At 33.3% G+C, this 24,919-nt stretch overlaps 1 protein-coding gene and 1 long non-coding RNA gene across 6 annotated transcripts in view; one reads left to right on the plus strand and one right to left on the minus strand.

Moving 5' to 3' along the window:
• LOC118735574 overlaps positions 1 to 23,974 on the plus strand; it is a 61,819-nt gene extending 37,845 nt beyond the window's left edge. For 2 of the 3 annotated variants that reach the window (XM_036465390.1, XM_036465389.1), the window contains 5 exons: positions 6,959 to 7,450; positions 7,576 to 7,671; positions 16,248 to 16,657; positions 16,733 to 17,149; positions 18,253 to 23,970. In XM_036465390.1, the coding sequence (XP_036321283.1) occupies positions 6,974 to 7,450; positions 7,576 to 7,671; positions 16,248 to 16,657; positions 16,733 to 17,149; positions 18,253 to 18,637 (1,785 nt within the window). In that variant the 5' untranslated portion in view covers positions 6,959 to 6,973 and the 3' untranslated portion in view covers positions 18,638 to 23,970. Of the gene's footprint in view, positions 1 to 6,958; positions 7,451 to 7,575; positions 7,672 to 16,247; positions 16,658 to 16,732; positions 17,150 to 18,252 lie in introns of all 3 variants that reach the window. The other variant, XM_036465391.1, reaches the window with a different exon arrangement.
• LOC118735576 lies at positions 886 to 18,350 on the minus strand. 3 transcript variants are annotated; one of them, XR_004992611.1, is made up of 4 exons: positions 18,211 to 18,350; positions 16,711 to 17,125; positions 16,219 to 16,645; positions 886 to 1,118 (listed from the first exon to the last, which is right to left on the minus strand). It is a non-coding gene; the product is annotated as an uncharacterized LOC118735576 (long non-coding RNA). The 3 variants fall into 3 exon arrangements; XR_004992613.1 differs by lacking the exon at positions 886 to 1,118 and adding an exon at positions 7,444 to 7,772; XR_004992612.1 differs by lacking the exon at positions 886 to 1,118 and adding an exon at positions 9,962 to 10,633.
• Positions 23,975 to 24,919: the final 945 nt, after the last annotated feature.

The following is a 24,919-nucleotide window of genomic DNA, read 5'->3' on the forward strand; positions in this document are numbered from 1 at the left end:
AAAAAATATTTAGAGGTCACTCCAAGCGCTCAAAGTGTTCCATATATATATTTTTATATGGAAAAAATAAAATTGTTCGTAGAAATGGTATAGAATTCTTGAAAATCAATATTTTTCGATCGGAAAACTCTAGTTCTCTTCAGGTTACTTTCAATAATATTACACAATTGTTTATTGAAACATTTTTTAATACTAACAATTTTTATTGGTCGCCCCATTGCATTTTTCGGGGTTTTTTTGGGTTTTTGGCGGACCTATAAATTAAAGTTGCGATGAAAAAATGGTTACATAAACAATTGGATATTATTATTGGAAGTCTCCTGCAGATAAACAGAGTTTACTAGTAGAAAAATATTGATTTTTGACTATCCTATACCATTTCTACGAAAAGTTGTTTTTTCCCCCATATAAAATACATGGAAAACTTTGGGCGCTTTCAGCGACCTCTAAATATTTTTTTTGATTTTAAAATAAAAAAATAAAGATATCTTTTTTCGGTATAGAACAATCCTAGGGGGTAAAAATCCCGACTTTACTTTTTCACATGCATTTTTGAACCACCCTGACGTACATGCATATCTATGTGTTACATAGCGCACACATAACAACTACATAATGTTTATTCAGTTTCTCTATAGTTTTTTTCTGAAGATTTTTAAACAGGCTTTTTAATTCTTTTGCGTTCGTAGGTAGACATTTTTAATTTATTTGTGTAGTTATGTCGATATTTGTATATGGGTATGTGTGATGGTCCATTTGTTTTTAGCATTTTTATTTAGCTGCTCTCCTGCTGCGTTATCATCGGGTTTTTTCTTTTACGTATTTTCTGTCCTCGCGTTCAACATTTTTCCATTAAAAATACATATCTGTATTTTTTTTTTTTTTTGGTTTTTCTCTCTTCCACGTACGAACAGTTTTTGTTTTATTTTTATTTATGTATATATTCCGCGTAGAAAATAGTACATCAGGAATACTTTCGTTATGGAAATATCGTAGCGTATTGACGTTCAATGACCGATTCACTGAATAAATGTTATAAGTTATAATTCCACTATCGGGCCATTCCAGCGAAGACGACATCTCAGATAAAAAAAAAAATCCATAAATTGTGTTTAAGTCTGTAAAGACAGTAAAACAGGTAGAATAAATCTTTAGAAATAGATTTTTATCCATTTATTTTTCACTATTTTCTCTATTTTATTGGTATAAATATATAACATACTGCAATATGTTTGTATCAAGTTGTAAGGCATTCCTCATCTATTAAAGGTGGCAATGCAAAAAAAAAAAAATTATCCAAAAAGAAAGAACAATTCATGAACTTTAAAATGGTGGTAAGTTATTTGAAAAATATGTGAAAAATTTTATACTTTATCAGTTTCGTATTAAACTGATATCTGACTTCAAATGTTAACAGTTTGACACTTGTCAAATCAATGATTAAATAGAATTTACAGAAAGAAATCACACGAAAGGGAGTAACCTTGTCTGAAACCTCGTTTGGTATCAAACGGCTCGGAGAGGTCCCTCCCTATTCTGACGGAGCTGGTGGTATTGCTCAACGCCATTTTATACAGCCGTATTAGTTTCGCGGGTATACCAAATTCAGACATTGCGGCATAAAGAAAACTTCTTTTCGTGCTATCGAAAGCGGCTCTGAAATCGACAAATAGATGGTGTGTGTCGATCCTACTCTCGCGGGTCTTTTCCAAAATTTGGCGTATTGTGAATACCTGGTATATGGTGGATCTGTTAGGTGTAAACCTACACTGATAAGGAACAAATCAGTTCTTCGGCGGTGGGCTTCAGTCTTTCACACAATACGCTCGAAAAAATCTTCTAACCTATGCTTAGAAGGCTGATCCCGCGGTAGCTGGCGCAAATGGCGAGGTCGCCTTTCTTGTAGATTGGGCAGAGTACTTCTAATTTAGAGTTGTGGGGCATGCGTTCATCTGACGATATTCTGCATAAGAGTTGATGCATGCAGCTCCTCGCCGCTTTTTTAATAGTTCAGCTGGCAGGCTGTCAGCTCAAGCAGCCTTGTTGTTTTTCAAGCGCACTATTGCTATTCGTACCACGTCATAGTCAGGTGGTGGAACATCGACTCCGTCATCATCGACTGGGGGCTCGGATCAGTATTCTCCACAGCTTTCAGTCCCGCTACCATTCAGTAGGGTGGAAAAGTGTTCCCTCCATAAATTAAGTACGCTCTGGACATCAGTCAGTAGGTCGCCATTGTTGTGCACCTAACTCTCTGGTAAGATTTTCGGACGTTTGTCCTGTATTTATTTATGATTTATTTCATTCACCTTTAGATTAAATATATTATTTCTAATACAATTTCGAGCATTAGAACCACCCAATTGAACTGTTTCGATAAGCTCGGCTTGAAACTAAAGTAATTTTGTATTCTTCCTGCTTTAATCTTTGGATCCAACATATAGTCTGTTCGATAACCTCATTGATATGGATAATTATAACAATTTATCAGAATTTAGCGTACGCGTTCGCAAAATCTTGCAAAGTAGGAAAAATTGAGGTGTTGATTTTGAGATGTAGTTACAAATTGTTGTTGGGAAAATATTTACTAGCAACAATTTGCCAGCAAGAAAAACAGCTGATCAAAGTCATCTGTCCGTAATTTATGAAGATAATTAAATTTATTTTCAAGCTCAAAACTTATTAGAACTGCAAATAGTTGGGAAAAAAAGCAAATACTCATTTGCTTACGTTTGCAAGTTTTTCCAATTTTGCGTTCGCGTCCTTTTTTGGATATCTTCCAAATTGAGGGAGAATCGTTCGTTACTCTCCTACAAGTTGCTGCTGGATATTTTTCACTTGTCATCTATTCGAACTAACTAATATTGTTATTACACTCAAAAGCACAATCGAAACCGCAAACACCCGCTTATAGATTATACACAGATCAAAGGTGGTGGATCTCTATTGAAAAGCCATATGCATGTGTAATATTTTCAAATACATTACGATTGGAATAGTTATGATATGACGCAAATGGCTGTCGGGGTGCTCGTTCATATCGTCGATATCAATTGCGCGTTTTGATATTTCGAGACTAAGCTCATTTTTAATACGATATTTCCTCTATTCGTTTTGAATCCGCAAGCACGTACATATATGTACGTAGTTATTTGTTTTGCCTTTTATTGCTGTTAGTAATTTAATTTGATTGATATGTAAACGTAATGATGTCGAAATGTACGTGAAGGGGCCATAAATTAAGTTTGTTTGAAAGCGTTTTTTTTTTTAGTTTTAGATTACTTTGCTCTCAGACAAAATACTATATCAAAATTTAAAATCTTAGCTTCAGAATACAAACTTCATTGTTTAACTTAGAACATCCTCGAAAGCATTTCTTAAGTGAAAATTAAATTTTTTCTCCTTTCAAAATTGGTTTTTATGGTATTTTCGCTGATGCCAAGATGCATCGTTTCATTTAATTGATTGCATTCACGTACACACGTAAATATGTATGTATACTCTGATGTTTTGACGACTTTATTTATTTATATTTTTCATATTTTGTTTATAAAATTATAGTTCATTCATCAGTAAGAACACAAGAATCAATTTCTTTAACAAAAACAATTTCCTTCCATATAACGCATGAACGCAATCTTTTTTTTTATACATTTGAAAGAAGATACGCAACACCCTCAGCGAAAATATGAAAATAGTTCTCAAAGATCAGCCGTAATATTTATAGACATGAAACTTGAATTTATTATACTTACCAACAATTAATCGGCGACAAAACTTCTTACTAAAAATGTTTCTATGAAATCGAATTGAATTTCGATGAAAATTTCTTTCTGAATCCTGAATTTTCCACCGATTTCTCTTTGAAATTGAAAAAAAAAACATGATTCTTGTGGTTTTTGCTGTTGAATTAACTATACTTCAACAAAAAAAGTGAAAAACTTGATATGGAAAATATAGATTAACAAAATCGTCAAAGCGTCGGGGTGTGCATGCTTTTGACGCTGACTGTGTGTTAGTACGTACAGTGGCGGTCAAAAGTGGATGAATGCTGTCTCGTATTTAATATCTACAATATTTTTCAAGCTATAATTTTTTTGACATTTTTTTATAAAAATATGGTTCATGCTTTAACAAAACCCATATAAATAACGCTTTCAAACTTTATACGGAATTTTTATCAAAATTTCGAGCTTTTTAACCAGATTTTTTTTTTTTAATTTTTTAGGTATGCAGTTAATAGGATTATAAAATTTTAGTAAAATTAGTGCAAGTTTTGAGTTGATAAAAAATCGCATTTTTTTCTTTTTTTTTTCGTTGAAGGCGTTTTGAACTTTTTTCCATATAAACATGAATTTTTTGTGGAAGAATATGCGCAGAACCTTTTGCGAAAAAAAATAAATAAATAAACAGTCAATGCCAGTTTTCCTAAATTGCGCTTTTTATATCGTCGCCTGGGTAAGATTGTCGTATGTTAATTTCGGTAGGTTGTGGGAAATCGCGATTGAAGTTTGAAATACAATTTCTCAAAAAACGCGAAGATAGAATTTCTCCAGTCTCTGAAAATGTTACTAGTTCACAAAACTCTTAAATTATTTAATTTTGAATGTTTATTGTTAATTAGTTGTGAGTTTATGAAGTATTTTCTTTAGTAAAATTTTGTCGTAAGCGCCATTTGTCCACAATTCGGCAGCCACTTTTTTATGAAATACGACAAAATGTGATCAAAATTTCTACAAAATTAACGACACTTTTTACACAATATCTCGGAAACTAAAGGAGATATACAAAAATGGAGAACACCATTTCTAAGATATTGATTAGTTTAATATGACTGCATCACTAACTAAATTTTTACTAAATTATCGACAAAGTTGTAGTCAATATCTCGGAAACTAAAGGAGATATCTAAAAACTGATAACACCAATTGAAAGACCTTATTTCAAAATATATAACTGCATATAGAACTAAAAATCGTCAAAATTGTGCTTACGACAATCTTCTAGCCAGGCGACGATATGAAAAAAAAACCGAAAAAGCCGTCAGCAAAAAAAAAATATATTAAAAATCAACTCGATTTTTCAGCTGCTCAAAACTTGCTTTAATTTAACTAAAATTTTTTAAAAGCCTGTCAACTGCATACCCAAAAAATTAAAAAAAAAAAATCTGGTTAAAAAGTTCGAAATTTAGATAAAAATTTATGGCATTTTTCTAAATTCTGCATAAAGTTTGAAATTGTGATTTACATGGTTTTTGTTAAAGCATGAACTATATTTTTATAAAAAAATATCAAAAAAAAATTTTGCTTGAAAAACATTGTAAGCATTAAAAACGAAACACCATTCATCCATTCTTCACCGCCACGGTATTTATAAATAAGGCCTATGTACACAAATTTATCCATTCAAAATTCAAGATCGATTTGTTTGCAAATTTAATATTTGTGAATATTATTAGCACCACACATTTGTCAACCAAACCATATTTAGCTGTATTAACTTCTTCCATTCAGACAGCAAATAACTAATGCTAATTTCTAATAAATTTCAACATTTAGCTCTTTAACATTTGAGTGCTAGCAACCACTAGTTTGTTTTTCTTTTTAATTTCTTCGCAGTCTTTTGTGTTGTTGCGTTATACTTTTTTCGTTTACCTGTGGTGATTCTCCATAGAATAAATTACTTTGCGTGAAAGAAGTCAGGAAAGTAGGAATTTATTTTAGGGTTTCCTATTCAAATGAAACACATTTTTTGTTTCTTTGTTTTCTAATAATTTTCGTATAGCATGATTCAAGCATTAATAGCCGGGCACGAAGTGTTTGCCCACCTGGTACTCGGAGCTGCATTGGTGCTGTTATCCGCGGATTACAGCCTTTTAGAGGCCTGGTCCCTTGGGAGGGTAGAATTCGGTTAGGGTGAATTAACCCTTAATCCACCTGATGCCGATTTCGGCTGTCCCTCCACATACTTTACCCGTTTCTTTTGATCTTGTGGTGTGCTGCGCTGCCATCTCCGAGTTGCTTCGGGATTGTAGATGCAGCTTTCCATGCTCATAGAACCCCAACATGAGGCCAAACCTCTTTCTTATTTGTGGCTGGTTGGATACCCATTGAGGGCCCAACGTCGTGTAGGCGGTATTCGCGCTGATATTAAAGCCATTCTTACTCACTTTCGGGAGCGGTCAGTTATACACAGGATTCTGTTGGAATACTGTGGGAAGGCCCCTGATTACAAAGCGTCCAAAGTCACGGACATTGAAGTTGTCTCTCAGAGGCCCTGTACAAAAATTCAAAGTAACATCTTAAAAAGCTTAAGTTTTGTTAGTTCCGTAAGCATTTGCTATTTAAATTTAAAAGATAGTTTACTTTTGTAAAACTTCAAATGCTTCAAATATGGCCTTTTGCATTGATGGTGACGATATATGTACATATAAATCTAATTCCATGGTAGCATACTGTCTTCAAAAGTGCGTATATGAATTTATCGATTATTTTTTAACTGAAGTTTCAACGCCTTGGTCCCTACGGGAACATATCAGTTTGACCTTTTTTTAAATAAGGCCCATAAAAGTTCGTTAAAGTGAGTGGAAAAAACAACTTCCGCAGATTAAGGAAGAACCGTCGGCGCAATGTGCTCAATATCTGCGTTCAGTATGCGGCCCTTAAGAAAAAAATGCTCGTATTTAAATTTACAGCAACTAAAAAGTACTTTTCCCCGTAACCGAAAAAATTAAAAATATTTCTTGTGATTTTTCTTGAGAACTGCATACGGACCTTTACAACAAAGCATGCATGTTTTTACTTTCTATAGTTTGTTATCTCTTTTATTTCACACGTTTTGAGCTGCCAATATTGAGTTACTAACACCTTTCAAGACCTTAAAAAAATATATATATATAAAATTATTAAATTTTATCAACTTTTTTTACAATAAACTCCTTTTATTTATCTCCTTTCAGGTAATTCATCGTAGAATGCTATCCAATTTCCACAAATTAATGCGGTGCTCTGCGAGCGTATTGCAATCCTCTACACCCATGGGTGGCCGCAGTAACAGCGGCGGCGGCGGCGGCGTTAGTGACGGCAGCTATGCCGTCGTTGATGGTATATCCAAATCACTATCCTCACCCTTTAATATCAACGACAACGATCCCAATATTGCCACTTGTTCCGGACGTGGTGATTGCCTAAATGGCACTTGCCTGTGTGAGATACGCTACGCCGGCGATGAATGCAGTGGCTTCAATCTGCCTTACTATGCGGGCATTTCGGCTGTTTTCTATTTTGTAGCACTGGTTTCTCTTGTGCAACTTTTCATTTGCATATTTGCCGAATATCAACGTTTGAAACAGCCATCAGTTTTGCGTGCCTGTCGGCTGACAACACAAAAAGTCTTATATTTCATGGTATTCGTGGCGGCATCCCTAAGAGGCGCTTATTTTACAACACCGGTAAGTACAAAATATGAGTATATATGTGCATATGTACATATATAATGCCCTGGAAAAGCAAGCGATGCGTATTGCAATAATTCATTTATGGATTATCATTAATTGTCTTTTCCTTTGTATTGCAGTTGGATTTACAGCCACAATGGGCAATTACACTTATGTCGGCGTATTATCCGATGTTAATGACCTGCGCATCGCTTATTGTTTGCATGTGGGCTGAGGTAAGTAAGAGCATAAGTAGCATTTAGAGCGTATGTACATTAGGGTGGTCCAAAAAACAGTAAAGTCGGAATTGTAATGGCTCTCACCCCCTAGGATTGTTCTATAACGAAAAAATTATACCCTTATTTTATTTTTTTTTTTTTGAAACCAAAAAATATTTAGAGGTCGCTTAAAGTTTTCCATGTATTTTTATATCGGAAAAATAAAATTTTTCGTAGCTGCGAGTCCGCTATAAAGCAAATTCACCCTAAACCTATTTCTATCTATTTTCAAAGGAGTAAACTACCGCACTATTTATTTACATAAAACAAACACTTATCCATATAGGACCTGATAGGCTTCGGGTCGAGCTTATATTAAGCCAAATTGTCAGTGAACATATTTTTACTTCAGTCATATTTTCAGGATTTGATATTCGAACTAAATATTTCTTTCACCATTTTCCACTTTTAAAAGTAGCAACTGTTCATTCAATCTATCCCGATTTTTTTTTTTTGTGCGGAACTTCTGCTCTGCAAAACTTCAAATCATCCGTATAATTGCTTTCAAGAATTTGTAAAAGCAAGAAACTGGTTATTTTCGATTTCATCGGTGTCATTGTATTCACTTTTTGTTTCTAACATTGCCTTATCGGCAGAATCCCCTTCGTTTGGCTGTGACTAATTAGTAATGCAGTATTTGCTAGCGCGTGCATATTTATTATATGCACATTCTAAAATTAATCAACTACATATAAAAATACACTTCGTATGTATGTATGTATGTATGTATTCTAATGTGACAACAATAAACCACAACACTATCAGTTCACATTATCAGTAGCTAAGGTTGAAAACCGCCTTTACTTCTTATCAGTTCAGTGATAGCATTGTCTAAAAAATAGGTGGAAAACAAAGCGTTCGAAAAAGGGTGTCTCCCCTACTATGGTAGAGAATAGGTTATGCGATCAAATCAGTTCCCTTTGTCATGCTAAGTGTTTCTATAATTCGATGAACTTTTCAGAAAAATAATTTCCTAGTCATGGCAAAGCGACTATTTGAAAGCGATGCACACGCTTCAAAGAAGAAACGTTGCCTAACCAATATGCCTATGTTCATATATTTATATTTTGAAGCTGAATAAAATTTGAGTGTAAATGTTGCGTTTAGAATTATCTCGGCTTCACCGCTACTAATTAAAAAAATGCTAAAATATTCGAACGCTTCGATAACGAGCTCTCAGCTTAATTTTTACGTATTTCCTTATGAGATATTTCCGCACATCGATGTTTTGCAGAAGCAAAACAAAAATCTAATTTTTTTCCTAAACTGTTTCAGTTACCTGAATCAAATTCGTCTCGACTCTACAATAACCTTTGGGAACGATTTTTGCTAAGTGTACAATTTACAACGGGGATTTTTTTTCAGATCATTGGGATAGTCAAGATCAGTAGTATTTTCAAGTCAATTTATAGAATAGGGGTGGGCAAGACTGAGGCCGAAAAGAGCCACATGTAAATTCTAGATGCTACAAAGAGCCACAAAACAAAACAAAAAACACAAAAACAAAAATTTTATTTTTAAATAAAATTATTAATGAGGGGGTTCTGAAATTTTTTTTTTCAATTTTATTTCAACATAGTTTGATTAAAAGAGAAATACTGATAAAAATAAAATTTTTCTCACAAACAGGGTTGAAATTTTGAAATTTGTGCCCGTGGCATTGTGCTACTATGATAGCGCGGCCGAGTAATCATAGTCAATCAGACAAATTTTGACAATTTTTAAAATATTATTTTTGTTGTTATTTAATTTTGGTTAGCTTTTTATAGTTCATTCTTTAACAACATCGGTATAAATACAAGTTTAAGGGCAGCGTTAAACGATAGGGTATTTGCCGAAATTTGGTGCAAATCCGTGTCCCGGTTGTGTGAATACTCAAATATTTTTTTTTTATCCCAATCACGAAAAATAATTTGTTGAAATTTTTTAAAAGAAAATTGCTATATTGTTCCAATCATTTGATTACATGAAAAATGTTGCCAATTTTTTTATTTTGTACCAATAGCCCAATATAAAAATGTGCAAATCTGTACGAATGTACAAATCGAGTGCCACTGCCTTAAAAATTTATGCAATCAAAAAAAAAAATATCAAAGAATTTTCGTAATTTTTTTTTTTTATAAAATTTTGAGTATGCAGTTTTGTAGCCCATTGTATTCTAGTATAATAAAGTAAAAGTTTCAAATTGCTAAAAATTACGGTTGATTTTTAGAATTAAAAAAAAAGCTCGAAATTTCTACGAAAGTTTGTTGAATTTTTTCTTTCATGTTTTCAAATGTTTTGATATTTAGGCGCGATTCCACAGGTGAAACAACAAAGCTTGGTTGCTTCAAAGGTTGCCTCGTGTGTAGTTAGCATAAGAATAATTAATTTTTTAAGCTTTCGAAAGCTTTATTTCTGATATAGGAATTCTATTCAGACTCTCTCTTAACTGAGTTCTTTGCTTAACGCTCTTTTAATAGAATGTTATCGTCTACCTTAATTGTAAATAGTGAAATAATGGGTGTGTTGAGGATTGAACCCTGTCACACATCTGCTATATAAACCTATAGCTAATTTTAAGTACATTTGCACCTGGTTGTTTATGATGGTGCTTGTGCACTTGAATACTTTCATTATCAACGAATCGTTCACGTGCATAAGCGCTAAAAAAAAATAAGAGAACTTCGCTGTTGTTGAAGACTGCTTTCGTTCAAAGATCTTTGTTTTTATTAACTAGTAGAATGTTGCGTAGTGTTTATTGTTTTGATTTCTGTGCTTTCAAATTGCGACATACATATGTACATACATACATAATCTTTATAATCCAATTCTTATCAATTAATTGCGAAAGGGAATGACAAATGCGTTTCTAACATTCAGTACGAAATGGTTGAGTCGCAACGTCGTTCAGTAAACGTTATTTTTTTTTTGGAATCAGCTAAAATAGAAAATTTAAAATAAATTAGTGTTTTGTTATATATTTTATGTATATTATATTTATTCAAGAGCAATATTTGTGAAGAAAAATTATTACAGCTTTACGAAGTTAGTTGTATTTTTTAAGTGACAATGATTGGCCGTACCAAAATTGTTTGGTTCAAGTGAAAACATAAATTAAAATTTTCAGTTCAAACAAATTTAATTTCTACCGTTAAAAACTTATATCTCGTAACATTTGCATCAACAAAAAAACTTTTTGTGTGATTTAGTGCAGACGGTAGCTCTGATCGAATAATTCACGAAGCTACTTATGTTTAAAATTTTTCCAACACCCGCAAATTATCAATTTATTCAATTTTTATTTCTAATATTTGCTATGCGATTTTGGGCTTTACTATGGATTCAGAAAAAATGTTTTTATTTTATTTTATTTTTTTTGAGAAATAATGAAATTGTCATGAACTTTAAACTTGTAAAAAAAGTTCTAAAAAGAAACTTTCCATATATTCAAGACATAACTTATAGCGAAAATTAATCGGATTAAATATTTTTTGACAAATGCCGGACAATTGGAAAAAATGCAGCAAAATTGAGTAAGTCTCAGATTTATTTCAAAGATAAAGCAAACATTTCTTGCTAAGCTCATTGTTTATTCAAAAACCTCTAACATTCTTTGTTTTAAATCGATATTTAAACCTTAAAATTGTGTGCGCCTTAATCTTGTCACACAAAGGAAAAGGAGCTACAGTTTTGCGCCGACTCCGAACGGCGATTGTGTTTTTATGAGAAGCTACCTGCCGATGGGCGACCACTATTCCAAACATTTTTTTTTTTTACATATTTTACATATTTTATTTTTGAGCTCGGAAGCTGTGCTTGAACCTAGACCCTGCGCAATGGTAGCGCGCAGTGCTACCCACTGCACCACAGCGACCGCCGTAGTCCGTTTAGTCATGCGCAAAATTGTTTTTATGAATAAGTTGACAATTTCAGCGTGTTAGAAAAGTTTTAATTTGAACCCAGCTTTGTAAATTGATCGACTAGGCTTATGACATGTATTCAGTCACTCAGAAGGGTTCGTCTGATTTACTTACACGGTGCTATTTTTTGATCAAATGAATATATCCCGATATTCAAATTTATTTGTAATGCATTTATAATTCCAAACATCTTTGGTTGACGGTGGCATTAAATTGTTGAGGCATTTAAGACCTAACTGAATTGAAAATTTTACATTTGATCTTAGATATTCGAAAGTTTTTTCACTTGCGCCAAACAATTTTGGTGCGGCCGCAGCAGTAGGGGTAGGGAGGGACTGCTATCGCATTTATTTTTTAGATGCATTATAAAGAAACGCCGTGTATACCCCCCTCTATAAGTGTTGCCTAAAATGTTCGGTAAAATTTTGCCGATTAATTATTTGACCGCCGAATTTTTCATGTCATATGCATACTTCGCAGATGGTAAATATGATACACTAATTTTTAGAAGGTAGTTTCACTTAAAATTTTTTTACATAAACTGTGTCTGTGACAAACACGCAAAAGTAGCCACTGCTACGATATAGAACTTGGGGATTGATTTTCGCTTATTATTTTAGATATTTTTTAACGGAACATGTAAATATTTATTTATTTCATATCTGATATCTTCACTTTTAATATACATATCGTCGTTTAAACTACAAAACCGCGTATCGTCGTTCTGCAAAACCGCATAACTGTCATTTTTTGCCTAAAATTGGATTTGTTCACCGAAGCTCTTGGCTCAAGCCTTATCCATTCGTGCTGAAATATACTAGCCAGGAATGCGATTGCTTAAAAAAAAAACAAAAAACTATTTTGAAATATGAGTGCTTTCACCAACGAAAAATGACACTGAAGATGGCAACGCCGAAACCGGTTTGTCTCCAAACCAAATTTGACAAGGGATGACGGAAAATCGTTCCACAATACATCACTCTAGAAAATAATTTATGCACTAATCTCGATATGCGATTTTGCATTTTGTTGATACGCGGTTTTGTACTTTAAACGACGATATATCGATGGTCCTATGTAATAACGACACAATTCAATATTCAAAAAATCAAATCCCTTCCTACTGTTAAGTGGCTTATGTCTCTAATCCATTTCTTATCCATGCGTAATTCTTGCTAAAGTAAGTAGTAAGGTTTACTGCAGTTAGTCGTAAGGATTCGACATGGATCAGATAAAGATTAAAGACCCGAGCGACTTAACAGTAGAAAGAGTTTTTATTTTTCGAATTTTGAATTGTGTCGTTATTGCACAGGACTATCGATATGTATGTATTTAATACATATGTACATACTTGCCACTGCTAATCACATTAATAAAAATCATACATATGTAAATATGTATGAACGAAAATGCGACGGCAAAACTTCTTGGCACACCACAGACTTTATCGGCTGCCGATTTAGTTGGCCTCACTGGTGTTTCCATTGTACCACACCTAATTAGGCGGAGCGATTAAATTAATGTAGTGTACGCGCATCCATACACCTTCATTAACATATTTCTAGCGAGTCCCAACTAAATCAGCAGACTGCGGTGCTCATATCGTTCCCCCGGAAGCAGCAGTTAATTTTGTCAACATTTTTATGAAGGAAAATATTAGATAATTTTTGAAAATTTCTCTTCTGTTAAGTTTGGCTTTGTTTAGTTTTATTTTTCCAGCGTCAAAAGCTGATGTTTTTTTTTAAATTCGTACCATGAAAAATACGAAACACGATTTCGGTCAGATAGCTAACATGGTCGATAAGAAAAAGCGAGTGAAACTACCTTCTAAGAATTATGGTTACACTAGCGCTCGCAAAGAAGTGTCAGGTTTTAAATTCAAAAAAGTTAGTATTTTGCATTTTTTGTTTTTTTTTTTGTTTTGTAGAGTTTTTTGTTTTGTAAAGAGAAATGAATACAAAGAGCAAGGCATATACTTTTGTCGTTTTCTTTTGAAAATGTGTATATTAAATATGAATTTCATTTTATGCGAAGCAAGCACTATATTGCATTTTCAAATGGATTTTTTGGTATGGCGGTAGAAAGGAGAGCATATTTATACATTTTTAAAGTACATATCATTATATAAATTATGATTTGACAGTACACTTTGACATTGCCAACTAATAAGTTGACGCCACCGCCATCATTTCGACTCATTTCTTCAGTTTATAATGATTGTGTACAATTTCAAATAAATTAATCTTAAACCAGTAAATTTCATTGAAACATCGACACTATCTCGGCGACGCTGGCTTAATGTACAATAAATCAAAATGGAGTTTAGAAAAACCATCGAAAAAATTTAAAGGCTCGATATATTACCAATAGCTGGAACATCTGTTCTATGGCCATACCTAAATTGGCGCGTTTAGCGTTTCTCTTCTATGCTTATGCACCTCTAGCGCATTAAGGAGAGAGGCTGATGCGCTTTCTTTGGGTATGGGTTCTAGAAAAAAAAAATATATTAGTTAATAATTTAATTATAACTTAATTGAATACGATCACGAATATTAACAAAATTGAACAAACGAACAGGAAACAGAAATACGACAACGTGAACGAATTAGTCGGACATTTCAATGATGAGATTGTCGCGTCATAATAAATATAAAAAAAAAAAACTTTCCAAAATGTAACAATATGTCTTCCATGCAATACGGTACATAAAAAGCTACAAAAATATTTGATACATTTTAACACAAACTGTATGTATCACAGCAAGGGAAATTTCTTAATATCGGAATTTTCAAAACAAAATCGAATAACCACTACACGGCTCTTTTTCTAGCTACAGCATTAGCTTTACGAAATTTATCTTTAAATTCTTCTCGCATAAAAAATGCAAAACTCCCCGAAATTACTGAACTTTTCATTCATGTAAAAATTTAAAAATTCTTACTTTTTTTCAACTAAAACAAGCCACTTCGCTACCAGTTGCGATGTATGAATGATACACGAAAAAATCGGCGTTCAAGCCAACTATCGGCAAATATTTACCGAATTTTTTAGGCAACGAATTGTAAGAGAGGCGGCCATGGAGTATAGCGACAATGCACGTTAGCGGTACGAATAGTGTAGGGTTCCCTTATTAGAGCTACGAACGGCAGATGGTTTTTTTTTATGAAAACTGATTTTATGGCAACAATGCACTCGGAAGAGGGAATCTCTCGGAAAGAAATAACGTTTCAATATTTTCTGGCATCAGAGATGATCGAGTCAGTATTCAGCCATCTAAAATATCTGTACCTACTCGAAGGCATACCTTTGGAATGTCAAAAGAAAATCTTCTGCAATGAATTGCTGCAATATTAATAAGCTTTTGTAGCATTATCTGCCTGCAACAGGTCTCCAGTTAATTACCCAGGAGAATTCCACCAAGTTAATACAAACGATTTTTGGTGGCTAATTCTGCATATCGGCGGTGATACTGCAAAACGTCCTGTCACTTATTACCTCTGGTGCTTAATTGATCTGTTATCTGTATCTGATCGCTTCTGGCAACCGTTCATCTTCATCAGCCGAAGGTAGACAGGTTTGTCATTCGTTTATTAGGGTGTAACGATTTACAGATGCATTCCGGTGCACGTAAAACGCCCTACAGACGCATTGATTTTTCCGCCAACCAGTTGACCAACCCACTAAACGAAATTCCCTACAAACGCACCAACCAGTTGGCGTATTTCATTTGAGTGAGAGTTTTTGAACTGTAAACAACAAAACAGCACCGGTAAACTTTTAAGATTTGCTACGAATGCTTCTCATTTTTATGTATTTGTTATTGCTACCGCCCCCCGTTTTAACAAATTAAACACATTTTCACTAGCGAAACGAACCGAAAAACACTTGCCATCGTTAATGCGCTTTAAACAAAAAATTAAATCGCATTTTAGGTTGCCAACTTTACACAGAGCGACAAGTTGACCGATCGGCCTCAAAAATCAAAAAATTTTGATTTTTCTCCAACCTGACGAACAACGTGACGAAGGTTTGCTAACTTGCCTACATACTGCTTATTTACCACCAACTTCCAGCGGTTGGCCAACTGGTTGGCCGATAAATCGTTCCGTGTGTAGGGCCTTTAAGAGACCATCTATCTAAGTGTCAAGGGTACTAATAGACATAGACCGTTTTGCAGTATCACCGACGATATGCACCTTAGGCCGAGGCCACGCAATGAGCGGCAAAGCAGCGATCGGCTGAGCGGCTTAAAATTAAACATATGAAATGCTATTGAAGTGGCCACGCACTGAGCGGCATTTTTGTATGGCGCCGCTCAGCCGCTCGCCGCTTTGCGGCTCATTGCGTGGCCTCGACCTTAGGCAGCTAATATTTGTCTCAGCTTAACATACTACCACTAGATCCTGAGTTGGAGCTTCTGAGTGTATTTCTGCCATGAAAGCTTTTCATAAAACACCATCTGCCGTTCGGAGTTGACATGGCAACATAAAAAAGATACAAAAATTTATATTTACGAAATCCAGTTTCGCAGACGGACGGACAGACTGGACTTAGTTGCTTTTTTTATAATGTTAATAATGATAATACAAATTTGATCACTCACCCGCTTTTATTTTTCTCCTTTCGTTGCAGATTTTCCATTTACGCGATATCCGTTGGGAGCGGTCACAATTTCTATCGAAGAGTTTCCTCGGCTTTGTTGCATTTAACTTATTCCTCTACAGCTTATTTGGCGTTGAAGTATTCTCATCGCTGATCACTGCCGATCGGCAGAATTATGCGCACATTTTCAACGGCTGTTATGCAGTGCTGCTACTCATTGTAGTTATTTTCTTTTTGATCTATGGCGTCGAAGTGTATTTCAAGTTGCGTGGCGGCTTTGTTTATGATCAGACAGGCAAAATACTCGGTCCCAGTGAAGCGATCGTAAATGCATCACAGCTACATCAGTCGCGTTTGGGTCTATTATCGCAAGCGATTATGTTAATCGTTATTGTGGGCTTCCTCACATCAGAGACATTAGGTGATTTCTGGAAAACAAAGTAAGACGTCAATTAATACACAAAATAAAATATGAAATAATTAAATTAAATACCATTTCGTTTCACTTTGTCCAGAGTGCCAGTGTACTCACGCAATTGGCATGACATTGTCTTCCGTATTGTGGAGATGGGTGTTGCTGTTTGGTTCCCCTGTTGCCTGTGGAATTCGATGGCACCCGAGCAGCTTTGGATTTTGAATCCACGCAAATTGCTCTCACGTCAAATCGATCCTTCCATACCGACTACATCGGCTGAAACTAAGAGCCTCTCACCGGAGGAAGGTCAATCATTTTTGACGAAAAAAGACTGCTGGATTTGTTATGATAATGACAAACCTGAACCGCTTATACAACCATGTCGTTGTACTGGCGATGTTAGCTCGGTGCACCATGAGTGTCTCAAACGGTGGCTGGTGGAGAGTTGCAGCTCAACAGATGCGCAGCTATCGTGCAAAGTTTGTGGCTTCCCCTACGAAATTGAGAAGAGTAAAAAGTAAGCATAAGTATTTTAAATAATCTAAAAGAATATAAAAACAAAAGGCGCGGTAAAAAATATTTCATATTTACTTGGAAGATTTTTACTTTTGGAAACTAACAAAATCGATATTTTTCGAAAAAGAAAAAAATATTAAAAAAAAAACAGTAATTATATTGATTTTTTTGAGCCGGGTTGAATAAAACAATCCGTTTTTGTTGTTTTTAATTCGTCTTTTAAACGTTACGTTTTTTGATTAAACATAATTGTTGTTTGGATTTTAGTTCCGTTAATCAAATATTTGCGATATGTATGTATTTTATGATTTTTTTACTTTTCAATAAAAAGTAATCGTTATCATCGCATTTTAATTTCTCGGAATGATATTTTATGATTTTTTATTTGTCGAAAATATTCGTATCGTTATTTTTGGAAGTTCATTTTTTCGATCGCTTTCGATATTTGTTTTAAATTTTCTGCCAATTTAGTTCTTACAATCAAATTTTAATATTTCATGACTTTTACTTAATCAATAAAAAAAAAAAAATTGGTGAGCGATATTTTTTTGTTTTTTCTTTTCAAATTTTAACTTGAAAAACATTGTAATTATATATAATTTTTTGAATTTGGACCTTTTTATGATTTTTAAATTTCTATCATTATTTTGCGACTTTAATTTTTTCGATCAAATTTGATAGATTTTTTGGTTTTTTATCAAAAATAACGGCATTCTGGAATTTAAATTCTATTTGTGAATACATATTTCATTTTTGGGATTTCATATTTTTTGTATTTTTAAATTTCGATCAATATTCCAGGATTTTACTCTTTTCGATCAAATTTGATCAATTTTTGACGATTTTTTTTTTTTTGATAAAAAATATTTGTTATTCTGAAATTTTAATTCTATTTGTGAAAATTCAGCGCAATTAATGATTTTCTTTGTAATTAAAAATAACTATAATCACATCACATTTTTATGAATCAAATTTGATCAGTTTTTTATAGCTCTAAGTAAAAGATCTAAAAAGTAAAGATCTTCCAATGTAATTTCTTACTATCCCGGAAAAATCATTTACCCATTTCCGACCGGCATACATAATCTTCAAATATCTTTGCAGACTCGACTGGGAGAAGGGCTTCAACATGCAGCACTGGTCCAAGACAATCATACTGATGACATTGATGTGTGTTGCCGGCGCTAGCGCTTGGGTTGTCATCCAACTGTACGTAGATCCGCTGATACGTGTACTAACAGTCGGTATCGCCGTACTCATCGGCTATGTGTGCATCAAGTGTCTGGGAGAAAACACTGTGGTGGCATATCAGCGCGCCAAAGTAAGCTCCATCAATATAGTGACAAAATCGGAAATGGAAAAGTTACACACCATATGTGAAGATGTTGGCGAGCGACCAACAACAACGGCAGCGGCTGTGGCCGCTACTTCAACAGCTTCGTCATCTGCATCAGCATCAACATCGACGATGAGCACAACTGTGCAATGATTATGACCACCAAATGAGTACAACAGCAGCAGCAGCAGCAGCAGTATTGTTGAGTCAGAAAATGTGCGTTTGTTAGACACGGATGATGCGGGGCATGAGCAGCAACAGCAGCAGCAATTGATAGAAATTGAGCAATTGAAAGAGGTAGAAGTGTCGTTAGTAGTAGCAGCCGCGCCGCAAATAGCACCACCGAAAACGATTCTTAGTTTTGCTAATATTGCAGAGAAGAAATAACGAATCAACTACTAACTGACTAATTATCAAGTTGTAGAGTAACTACGACACGACCGCGACGACGAGCAATTACTATAGCGCGTAAGACCAAATGGCGAAAACAAATTACCAAACACAAGGACAATAGCAGCTGTGCTAAAAACTTAAATAGCTATGATTTTACACACACATATACATGTAAACAGCTGCATATTGCTGCAACAATTAAGAATATATTAATTTATATACCTATACTTTATAAAAAACAAATAATAATAATTGTAGTAAACAACATTTCTCGTTTGGTTCAAGTTTCATTAACAAACAAACACATGCTACTTACAGACATACATACCTTCATGCATATGCACATACATACATCATACTTGTAAATACTATTAAAAATGAGAAATTTCCTATTTGTTACGCTTTCACACAACCAATTTTATTTCGGTTTGTTTACTTGGAAAAATTCATCAATTTTGTGCTAGAATTTCCGGGCGTTTTATACACGCGTTTAACATTTACAGCGGATTCTTAAATTTTAAGTCTTTTGATAGCCGCAAAGAATTTGTAATTAATTAAATTTTTTTTTGGAAAATTATTTCCCAAATTTAAATAATTAAAACTTAAGTTTACAAGTATTGCAAATCAAACGATGTTTAAATTCAAGCGTTTGTATTTAAATTAAAAGCGTATAACGTTATGATGTATTTGTCTAATTTACATACACAAATTAATAAAAAAAAAAAAAATCATAACTACGTATGCAGTACGTCTATAATTTCATCAGCTACATATACAAGCTTGGTCAATACCAACAATACAAAAATCAACCGTCAGTATCATTGCAATTGAGATTAAAAGAATGCACTGTAATAATGTTTAAGAAACATATGAAGTAAATATAAAAGGCTATTCGTGGTATACACTTGTTTAGTGCAAACGATATATATGTAATAAAAAAGGAAAAAAAATAGATTAAGAGGAAGCTGAACACTGACAACTGCAAGAAATACATTATTTTGTTTTTAATCGACTTCAAAAAAAGGAGGAGGCTAACAATTCGTCGGAATAATATTTTTTTTTTATACATGCTATCGCATATCTTTGAACCACATTAACCAATTTCTATAATTATTCTAATTCTAATTTTTAACGGTAAGGTGGTTCCATACTAATTTGGTTAAGATACGATCATGATCTGTGAACTACACTTCCTGCCAACAATCAACCAAATCCCCAAAAAAAAAAAAAGATACGATCATTGGATCATGAAGAAATCAACGGTCCTCTTAAATTTTTATATGATAATTGATGATTGTTAATCAAATTTTTCGATTACAAAATGTTCAGTAATGAGCAGACCAACCAACGCAAGTTTTAATTGTTGTAAACATAGTTAAAATTTGAGTCGTAAAATCAATGCCCAATCAAATGAGCCGCTTAATTTGAAAGTGGCATAAGTCATTTCATGCCATTTGGCTTCAGTGACCATTTACCCGTATCTAAAGACGTCGTGTTATTCGTTCAACTTCATCAGTCAAAGGTAAAAAGTTTTTCATTAGTTTTTGACGGTAGAACGATTTGCAGATGCATTCAGTTAGAAGTAATTAAGAATTTAAGCACAAGCGGTTTAAATGACTTATTCAACTTGCAAAATAAACGGCTCAAATGCTGCTAGCAGTGTGGTAGATTTGGCGTTTAAGTTCAGTATAGAAAGAGGGAGTAACTATTTATTTTATTTTTTTCTATAATTTTTAAGTTTTTATAGCGGAGAACTTTTGTAGACAAGTGTGTTATAACTTTGTTTTCATAAGAGTTGTTTGCAAAAGCCAAGAGAATTTGAAACGGAATAGAAAGAGAAATCGCGCCATGCCGTTGAAAATGGGCAAAAACTGACAAATTAAAAAAAACTCACTTCCCAAATAATGGTTACTTTTAAGAAATACGAAAGCGACAACTGGTTAATCGCGATTTTCGAAAGCGGCAAAAGGCGATATTTAACGGGTTGCTCCGGATATACATATGTAGTTCGGCTTTTGCCCGAACTTATACGACATTATTTGTGAATGAAAGTTTCCTTCTATATTAACTTTATGGATCGACATAATAGTTAAAGCGAACTATATAAAAGCAATTATACATGTATATCAATTTAAGTTACATATTAGAGCTGTTTGTTTCACTTATTTTTCACACAATAAATTTTATTTCATATTTTATGATAGAGAATATTTTTTAAACACGTAAAAAAGTAGGCCCTTTTCACAGTAACGTAGTTCACATTCGGCGGTAAACTGTAGATTTTGGGGCAAAAATATAATTTAAATTTAACAGCTACATATGAGTCCCACTGTGAAAATCGAGCAAAAATACATATATAAAAGCTGTACATGAGGTTGAATGTAATTGAGTAGGTAATAAAAATATCAAACTTTCCAATACTACTTATTAAAAAAAAACCCGCATGGAAACCCGTGTTGTTTTCAAAATGCTAGATGTTCTCATACTTAAAAAATTACGCTCAAAAAATCAGACTTGTAAATAAAAAACATCTTTAAAAGCTTACAAAAAAAAAAATTATACAAAATAACGGAAAATCGTATTTACCAGAGTACCAAAACTTAAACGACTTAGAATATTATGCATATAATATTACAAATAGTATTCAGCTATACCAGCTTATTCATTACATTTAAAAAATAATGCATTATTAATTATTTTTGCTAAAGTACATAAACAAATACAAATCATCACACATCAGAGTACGAATATTATTTTTAAAATTTAAAACTAAAAATTTTTTAACGATAACACACCTATGTATTATGGAATACATATACTTTTATTTTTAATACGAATTACATTTAAGTGTTAGTTAAGCTAATATATGTACTAAATTACCGTGCTAAATTTAATGTAGTGTAAACAAAGAAAAGATAAAATAAAATTCAAATTGTACACAAACACGTACATATATATGTATGTATTTACAATAAAATTTAAGCAAATTAAATTGTAATCAAATTATTGTGATAGCAGCATATGTAAAATTCATTAAAGAAATATGCATGTAAGAAATTTTACAAAAACTAAAAAAAAAATTTTATTGAAAAAATGAGCAATCTAAGAATTCATTTTGAACATGAAAAATTCAAGCAGCGGTAGTTAAGCAATTCCACTTCGTTGCTTGATTTGTGCTTAGTCCGACACTGTTGGACGTAGCGAATTTATGATTACTGCTACTGAGGCTACTGTCGAACAAATGGAGACAAAATTTAATTTTCCAAGTCTCACTTTTTGCAATTCCACATTTGATAACAGTGCATTCTTTTTGAAAAATACATAGATGTATCTATGTATGCCTAAAAATTCATTCTACTGAAGTCATTGATATATTGGTGGTGGTTTTTATTAATTTTGTAAATCTATTTTTTTTGTATAATTGAACTTCTGCAGGCCGTTTTTTTTTTTGTAAGTGCAGTCTAGAATGCGTTAAAAAAGCAGCGTTGTCAAATACGGCCTGACATATTCCTAGCAATTATTCCGGCTCTCACTCCAGTTTTTAATATTTGATTTAGCCAAGTTGTTGCTCATGACGGTTATGTACATGTTTACACCACGATTCTTTTGTTTTATGACATTTCATCTGCCTGCCTTTACCAAACATTGCCGTGTCTCTTTTAAAACTCGGTGACTGCAGATGTCCATCAGTTGTAGTTCCTTTCGGGTTCGTTCCCGATATTGGGGACTATCACAGAATCTATCGTAGTCCGATTTTTCATGAAATCTCCAAAAAGGCGATCCCTGAATCCGAATTGCGATGAACGTGTGTATTCAAAGTATACGCTATGTTCGTGGTAATTCGAATTCTGTGATAGCATTTTCGTAGATTTCACTTAAAATCGTACTACGAAGGATTCTGTGATAGCCCTGATTTTTAAATTCTAGATTCTTCATCTCGTAACGATTATTTTAAATGTTTTGGTATACATATCTCTGACGATCAGTCCTCAAGTCATGGAAAATGCTTAAAAATTGTTTATCATTGTTGGGACAAAGTCCAATATTTTATGGTTCACACGATCTCTGTTCTATATCGGGCACCAATTAACGTAAAGTTTTGGCCAAATGGTCAAATGTTCTCTGATTCGGTCTTAAGGTTATAAAAACAAAGCAACAAGCCCCGGAATTTCAGCATCATTTAAGAAGTATGCATAGCAATTCTTGGATATTCAAACATTCATGAAAATTATATAGATTATTAGTTAATGATAATGGAATAAAGTTCAGTCAGATTAGATCGCAGCCCTCAAGATCTTTTTCAGGGAACTTAAAGCTCCGATTGCGTGAAATTTTTGTAATTTGTTGCCAGAGTTGCTTTTGTACTCGCTAGGTGGGCGAGATATTTTGAAAATCGCATGAATGTTAACTTTTGTTCCATGGAAAGAGATCTAGAGGACCCTATAGTATATCAATAGTCTAATATGACAGTACTAATACATATGTAGCTAAGAATAATGCTTGTAAACGAATTTTTCGTAGCGCATGTAGAATTTTTTAGAATTTGAATTGTGTAGAAAAAATTGTTGGTAAAAATAAATATGAAAAAAATCTTGGCTGGCTTTGGGCATATGTATAAAGGCGAATTCATCGTTCTAGTTCTGAACATTTTCCTGCATGTGGTTGTTGGTAAAGGCCCCAAAAAACTATAGATCAATGAGTTCTGTGTTCTTAGGATGAACGAAGTTTAATTTTGTGTTAGAAAACGTTGATGGAATAACTAACATTTTACGATTTTCTCCAAACGCTAATTTGGGGATTTTTTATGATAGTAAAACTTTGAAAATATATTTAAGATTTTGACCTTTCACTATTGAATTTTGAAAATTTTCAGCACTTTCGAAATGTTTCAGACCTTTCAGTTTATGGAAAAAGCCCAATATTATACTTATCGAGGGCTTATATTCAATACCCTATATCTGATTTTGCAATTTACTGCAGTTATTCGGACTATCACAAAACTAACCAAGACAAGACGAACTATTTTTGATCGATAAGAAATCATTTCAACAATATCTTAGCAAAGAGACTTTAGAGTTTAGATTTAGTCGCGGAATACAAAATTTTACTCCCAAAAATGGGCTTTCGTCATTTGATTGTAAGATTTTAGTAGCTGTTAAGCTTAGGTAAGAAATCATGCTTTGTATGTAAGCCTTAATTATTTGAAAGTGGATCAATCAGGCACATGAAAAATTAATATGCAATTAAAAGCAGTGCATATTTCAAGGCTTAGCACCTTGAAGCTCATAAAAAATATACAAGCGCATATATTTTCACGTATGTTTACAAAATTTCATTCATATGTATGTATAAAACGAAACTACATAAATAGTATTTAATTTAAGAAATCATCGTCAATAAAATAAATTACAAACATTACGTTTTTCGGATTTGTTATTAGTTCGAGTAAGTGGAAGTGTGTAAGTATCGTTTTATAAAACTCTTTTCGACAACTTGGCAAATAAAGAGATCCCCCTATATTATACAAGCGAGCTGAACTGATCACGGTTCGCTTGCCTTAATTTTATGATTAACATTTAATTTTTAATTTTTCTTCTCGTCTTAATATCAATGTATTATTTAAATGCATTATATTTAGAAATATTCTTCATTTACAATCGAGGTACCACCGATTTCAATCTCCGTTTCCAGAAAGAGAAAATAAAGATTCACTATTACCTAACGGCAAAGAATTAAACGGTTAAGTTAAATGATTAAATGATTTGTAAATATTTTTCCACCAGTTGAAAGTTAAATCCTGATAATCCTGTTTCCTATTAATATGGCCCCCTATTACGGTTGGCGTCGTCGTTTTTCAGTCGACACCACTTCGTGTCGACGTCGAAATCAAATCTACGCAGAATCGTATTGGCTAAACGTGTTGAGACGACGTCGACGATTTAAAGATAAAATGAATGTAAGAAATGCCATCTTAGTCATTTCTGCATCAGCTGTTTCATTTTCTTTACAATTTGTATGCAAACGATTTCCTTCTTAGGATTT

This window comes from Rhagoletis pomonella, unplaced genomic scaffold, assembly GCF_013731165.1.
Source record: "Rhagoletis pomonella isolate Grant_MI unplaced genomic scaffold, Rhpom_1.0 Rhpom_scaffold_00003, whole genome shotgun sequence".
Classification (NCBI taxonomy): Eukaryota; Metazoa; Arthropoda; class Insecta; order Diptera; family Tephritidae; genus Rhagoletis; species Rhagoletis pomonella.